The sequence below is a fragment of the Medicago sativa genome, chromosome 4 (genome assembly GCF_051527215.1).
Source record: "Medicago sativa cultivar Bolivia chromosome 4, Bolivia_mono, whole genome shotgun sequence".
Lineage (NCBI taxonomy): Eukaryota > Viridiplantae > Streptophyta > Magnoliopsida > Fabales > Fabaceae > Medicago > Medicago sativa.
This window is the reverse complement of record NC_140752.1, coordinates 97,730,203-97,736,275: the sequence shown is the minus strand read 5'-3', so window position 1 is coordinate 97,736,275 and position 6,073 is coordinate 97,730,203. Positions and strand designations below refer to the sequence as shown.

Here is a 6,073-nt window from a genome sequence, read left to right as displayed (position 1 = left end):
CTTTTCAACAAAAACTATATGAAAGTTCTTTCAAAAAATATAAAAACTATATGAAAATTCTTTGCTACTTTGAAGTTCAGTGCCCTATAACAAAATTATTTCAAAAAAGATTTTTTTTTACAAAACTATTAAATATGAAAAATGAAATGTCATGAGAGAAAAGGAATATGCTCGTGAAACTCTTTTTTTGTTGTTGTTGAAGGAATATGTATCTATTATTTTTGTAATTTATTTAATTATAAAAAATAAGGGTTAATTAAGTAAATTGTCTCTAAAAATATTTAGACTTTCGTTTTTAGTACAAACAAAAAAAAATTGTATTTTTAGTCCCTAATAAATTTTCCATCAGCATTTTAGTCTATGTGGAATTTTCTATCAGAATTTTTAAATCCTGTAAAATTTTGCGTCAATATTTTTGGTCTTTCAAATTTTTCAAAGGAAAATGTTCTCGTGAACTCTTTTTGGTGATGGTCGGGGTTCGAACCTCAGATCTTGTATATATTATGCATTGTCCATATCAATTGAGATAAGCTCACGAGGACTTTCCCGTGAACTCTAATCTAACTGAATATATATATCAATTATTTTGTTAATTTATTTTTAATAACAAAAGTTAATTAAGTAAATGATCTCTATAAATATTTAGAATTTTGTTTTTAGTACATAAAAAGAAATCATATTTTTAGTTTCTATTAAATTTTCCGTCAACATTTTTAGTCTTTATGAAATTTTTAAATCAGGTAAAATTTTGGTTAATATTTTTTATCCTTAAAAATTCTAAAGGAAAATGTTCTCGTGAACATGTATCTATTATTATTGTAATTTACTTTTAATTACAAAAGTAAGGGTTAATTAAGTAAACTCCTATTTGTACGATATCATCACAGATAAAAAAATGGGGGACTGTAAAAACAGACTAAAACCCTTCGCTAATTGCTATATTTTGTCAAGAACAAAGAAAGGTAGCGCGCGTTTTTTATTTGTGTTGAATGCTCAAAATCTCAATCAACCTTCACTTCACTTCTCAGGTTTTTCCTTTTCCGTTTTCTTTCATTCAATTCAAAATGTTGCTACTCGCTTTTACTTTTTATTTTAATATTTATTATTAGTTTTTAGGGTTTTGCAATGTTTTTGTGTAAGGAACTCATTGTGTTCTTCAACTGTTTAGGTTTATTTTTGTTCATTCATTGTTTGTATTCACATTAATGATGTTTTTGTTTTTCTGTTCTCCTATGCAGTTCACTAGTTAAGAAAAGTAGTAATGGTTAAGAGTCAAAAAATCGATTCTTTTTTCAAGAGGATAGTTACTCACAAAGATCAAGAACGTTTGACTTCCACGTCTAAACCTGAAAACTGTCTCGAGAACCCGAAAGTTGAAGAAAATGAAAAACAACTTTCCAAGGTTCCTAGAGTTGCATATGGTGAGTTGGAAAATGTTATTGACGTGCAAAAATCAGATAAAATTGAGAAGAATCGACTATGTCTCAAGACTTCAATTGACATTGTTCGTAATTTAACACTTCAAGATGTTGATTTTAGTCGTGATGACGAAACTAGCGAAGCAAGACACCGAGATGCTTTTCTATCAATGGCAAAGGTTGCAGCAAAATCTGACTATGAATTTGCCAAAATTGTGCTGGAAAATGGCCCATATCTTTCCAGGTGTGCTTCATTTCAATTTCGAAAAGAGATATTGCATATTCTTTCTAGTAAAGTCAAAAGTCATATTCGCGAGGAAATTGGTGATTCCAAATTTTGCATAGTTGTTGATGGAGTTTGTGATCGACCACAAAAGGAACAAATGGCTCTTGTTTTGAGATTTGTTGATAAAAATGGTTTTATACAAGAGCGGTTTTTTGATATTGTGCATGTTAAAGACTTTGAGCCATTAGAGGAAGAAATTTACGCTATACTTTCTCGACACAATCTTGATGTTTCTAACATTCGTGGTCAAGGGTACGATGGCGCTAGCGATATGAGAGGACAATGGAATAGTTTACAGACACTAATTTTGAATGAATGTCCTTATGCATACCACATTCATTGTTTTGAACATAAGTTGCTACCTGCCTTGGTTTGTGCATCGTCAGAAGTTTTTGCAATTCAACAATTCTTTTCAAAGTTTACTTCTATTGTCAATTTTTTCAATTCTTGTAGTAAGCCCCATGATGAGTCACTAGCTGCCAAGTTAAATGAAATCGCACATTTGCTAGAGATCAATGAAATTGACGAAGGGGCAAATCAAATTGGTAGTTTGCAACGAGTTGAATATACTTGTTTGAGGTCACATTTTTCTTCTATTTGTAGCTTGATAAGTATGTATGATACAACTTGTTCGATTCTTGAAAAACTTGCTGATGATGGGTCAACTTATTGTCAAAGTGGTGATGCTTCTATTGCTTACGACAACTTGACCACATTTGAGTTTGTATTGATCTTGCATTTGATGAGAGAAATCATGGGGATAACTGATCTTCTTTGCCGAGCTGTGCAACTACAATGTCCATATGTCAAGGACGTAGTTCGTTCTACCAAAGCGCTGCTTCAAAACATTAGACAAGATGGTTGGGATAGATTGTTAAAAGATGTGAAATGTTTCTGTGCAAAGCATGATATTGAGGTTCCTCAATTCAATGCTCCGTATGTAGAAAGACCATGGCACTCTCGTCACCAAAAGGATCACATCACAATAGAGCACTATTTTAGAGTAGAAGTGTTTTTTATTGTCATTGACAACCTATTACAAGAGTTGAATAGCAGGTTTAGTGACCAAGCAATGGAGTTGTTAACTCTATGCTCTGCTTTGGTTCCTGAGGATAGTTGCAAAGCTTTTGATATTGATCACATTTGCACTCTTGTAGAAAATTGTTATCCCATGGATTTCAATAAGCAGGAGAAGATTGATTTGCAACGTCAACTTAAATATTTCATTATTCAAGCTCGTCAAGATTCAAATTTGAAGAATTTATCAACTATCCAAGAATTATGTACATGTTTGGCAGGAACAAGAAAGGCTCAAATTTACTACTTGATTGACAGATTACTCCGTCTTATCATGACTCTTCCGGTTTTTACGGCTGCAACCGAAAGATCTTTTTCAGCAATGAAAATTTTCAAGACTATGTTGAGAAACATGAGGAAAGATGAGTTTCTAGCCGATAGCATTCTAATTTACATTGAGAAGGAGATCGCTAAAAGTTTTAGTTCTGATTCAATTATTGATGATCTCAAAGTGCACAATGACTCACACCTGTGTAGCTCTGTGAATGATTGCATCATCAAACCATCAGGTTACTGTCTCTGATTTTGCTTTGAATTGTAAAATACTGAGCTTCCTTGCTGTTAGGTTAAGCCGTTTATCACTGAACATTCCCGCAATTCTGCTCACTTGAGAAAGGTTTATATAGAACTTCAGAGAAGAAAATTTCTTAATTGCTGATGGGAATTGCACACTAAGTTTGACACACACAGTCACACACACACACAACTTACATTTTACAAGATAATTATTAAGGATGCTACTTTTATGTACATGAACTCACAAATACATGAATCTGATTATCAATTTCTACTATTATTTTTCAACATACTTAAATGTCGTTGTGAAAGCAAAGAATCCAGCACAACAGTTTTTCCATGCATAGCCAACATGTACTTGCACAGATAAGTACCCAGCTGCAAGGTTTTGAACAACCATTTAGGAAAACCCGTGCATCACATATTTCATTGAGCACGTAAGGAATTAACGGCATCCATACTTTTTGTTAATTTAGACTATTATTTTTGTTCAGTGTGTTATTAGTTTTATCGGAAGTCGGAACATACATTACAAAAGGCATTCCTCATTGATTATGTTTGATTGATTCATCTTCGTTGATTTTGATAGCACCCATGTTTTCTCATTTAGGATCAGTTCTGAGATGACTGCATATGATCTTACACATAGGTCGTCTAATGAATGTTAAATTTCATGAATCACTGCATATTAGGTACATTGTAAAACCATGATTAATTATGTAGAGCAGTAGACGTGTTTTGAATATTGCAGTTTTTTTTTGGAAGTTAGCAAAATCAAAATGTATGGTGTGTGTGAAATTTCATCATGAAAAATAAAGGATAACTGTTTACTCACTAACAGATATGCTTGGCGAAGAAGAATCTGATGGATCCCTTCCGCTTCAAGTTGCTGAAGATAAGGTTGAGGATGACATCTCATCTAGGTATTGATTCTGGATATTCAAATGCATGATCAGTTGTCTTCTGTGTTTACTCAATTTTCTGATCTTCTCACTTTGTACCATCTATTTCTTATGCTTCCCATTTGACTCATTTGCTAATTATAATACAACCATTCTGTTTGAGATGATGCACTAGACGATACCTCTGCAAGAAGTCATTTGATATCCTTTTATGAGTTTATAATTTGTATATCCTTTTTTTTGTGCCTCGGATTTATTCAAAACAGAATCATCAAGGCATGGCTATGAATCATGTAACTTTGCCTTTTGAGGAATAATGTCAGTTGAAAACAGCATAATCATTAATCAAGCTTAGATTCAATGTCAGGTAGATGTGACGAATGTGACGAGGATAAAACATGCTGCTTTTGTAGATAAAACTTCTCTTAAGAATAGAATTAACCTGAATGCCCTGTTTTAAACTATCAAACTATTTTTCACTACCAGTTGTGTCATCTTGGTCAGCCAATGTATTAAACACCAAACAGCACATGACTTAAGCAAGTAGATTCATTTGCTTATGTAAGACTGTGGCACCTCACCTTTCTTTGTGACATTTCATTTCAGCGGATGCTAAGTGTTTATATATTTATTTATTGCTACAGGTAGTTTGAAAAGGACAGAGATTCGTCCCAGTTTGTAGTTCTTTAATACTTTAAATGTAAGTATGTTTATAAATTACTTTAATTATATTTGGTATGGTAGAATAAGATTGTACAATATAAAGTGAGATGGCTTAATCATACAGTGGCAGTTATAAGGGAAATGATACTGAACACAATACTTGGATTCTTTCAAACTTTGGTTCATTTGTTTTAGAATAAGGAAACAAAGAGTAATGAAATTTGGCTCATTTGTCTTGATTATGTAATATTGCTGATTCAATTTTCCTCCCTTGGCAGACAAGTTCGCGGTTTTGTCTTTTCTTGAGGCTCTTGAGGGGTATGTTTCCAAGTCTGAGGAGTCCATACAAGATGAGAAGGATTTAAGATCTCAATCTTCTAACAATCATTGATGTATTGATGAATCTTACTAAGTAGTGTTATTTCAGTAACTATTTCAGTATTGCTTTTCTATATAGATATGTAAGAAACTGTGTTTTTTGGCGAACATGTATTTCTGTTTTAAAAGAAAAGTTTAATGGTTTTAATTTATTGAGATGAGATGTTTCAATGCTATGTTGTGAAGTAAATGATTAATAAAATCCAAACCCAGCATTTTGTTCTTCACTATCTGCATAAATGTGTTTCTCAGAAGGTTATGGGCTCTGAAATGCATTATGACTCTATAATCTATATAAAAGTTAGAGTATTCAACCCAGCATTTATTATTAAGATTTATATGCAGTCATTAGAAACATGTGGTAAGTGCAGTCAACATGCATCTAAACCGTTCCTTTCCATACCCTTGGGAGTAAGACACTGCACTTTCCCAAGACACCTTCACGGCTTCACCCCTCACCTTTCTCTATCCTGTGTCAACTCTCTTCGGCCTCCTCCGACAACAACCTTCAAAATTAGGATCCTTATTATTTGAACCAGTTTTTGAATATGGCTTTCGTTAGTTTGATTCTCGGATATGCCTATGGTTAGTTAGTGTTGTTCATAAAATAACTAACAGAAAACACTTTGGATGTTTTTTACAATTTCAATACACTGGACTATTTTTATAATTTGGAATATTTTGTCTTTCAAAAAAAAAAAAAAAATTGGAATATTTTGTGGATGCACTTCGATGGGTGGATTTCCTGAGCGGAGGAAATAATTATAAAATGTTTGACACGAACTATATGAAATGAAATATTCAATAACCACTAACCAGCATCCTAATGATTC

The 6,073-nt window shown here is 32.7% G+C and overlaps 1 protein-coding gene across 2 annotated transcripts; it reads left to right on the top strand.

Moving 5' to 3' along the window:
* Positions 1-896: 896 nt before the first annotated feature.
* Positions 897-5,416, top strand: LOC146934388 (uncharacterized). 2 transcript variants are annotated; one of them, XR_015007749.1, is made up of 5 exons: positions 897-1,028; positions 1,239-3,290; positions 4,139-4,220; positions 4,844-4,899; positions 5,141-5,416. XR_015007749.1 is itself a non-coding variant. In XM_085706267.1 (4 exons), the coding sequence occupies exons 2-4, from the start codon at positions 1,262-1,264 to the stop codon at positions 5,166-5,168; spliced, it is 2,139 nt and encodes a 712-aa protein (XP_085562393.1). In that variant the 5' UTR covers positions 898-1,028; positions 1,239-1,261; the 3' UTR covers positions 5,169-5,416. The 2 variants fall into 2 exon arrangements, 1 of the variants encoding a protein (XP_085562393.1); XM_085706267.1 differs by lacking the exon at positions 4,844-4,899 and having other exon boundaries at positions 898-1,028.
* Positions 5,417-6,073: the final 657 nt, after the last annotated feature.

Excerpts from the sequence above, each read along its gene's own strand:
- LOC146934388 (XM_085706267.1), top strand. The coding sequence starts at position 1,262 with ATGGTTAAGAGTCAAAAAATCGATTCTTTTTTCAAGAGGATAGTTACT. Across the intron at positions 3,291-4,138 it reads TTGCATCATCAAACCATCAG|ATATGCTTGGCGAAGAAGAA; the intron begins GTTACTGTCTCT and ends ACTCACTAACAG. Across the intron at positions 4,221-5,140 it reads GAGGATGACATCTCATCTAG|ACAAGTTCGCGGTTTTGTCT; the intron begins GTATTGATTCTG and ends CTCCCTTGGCAG.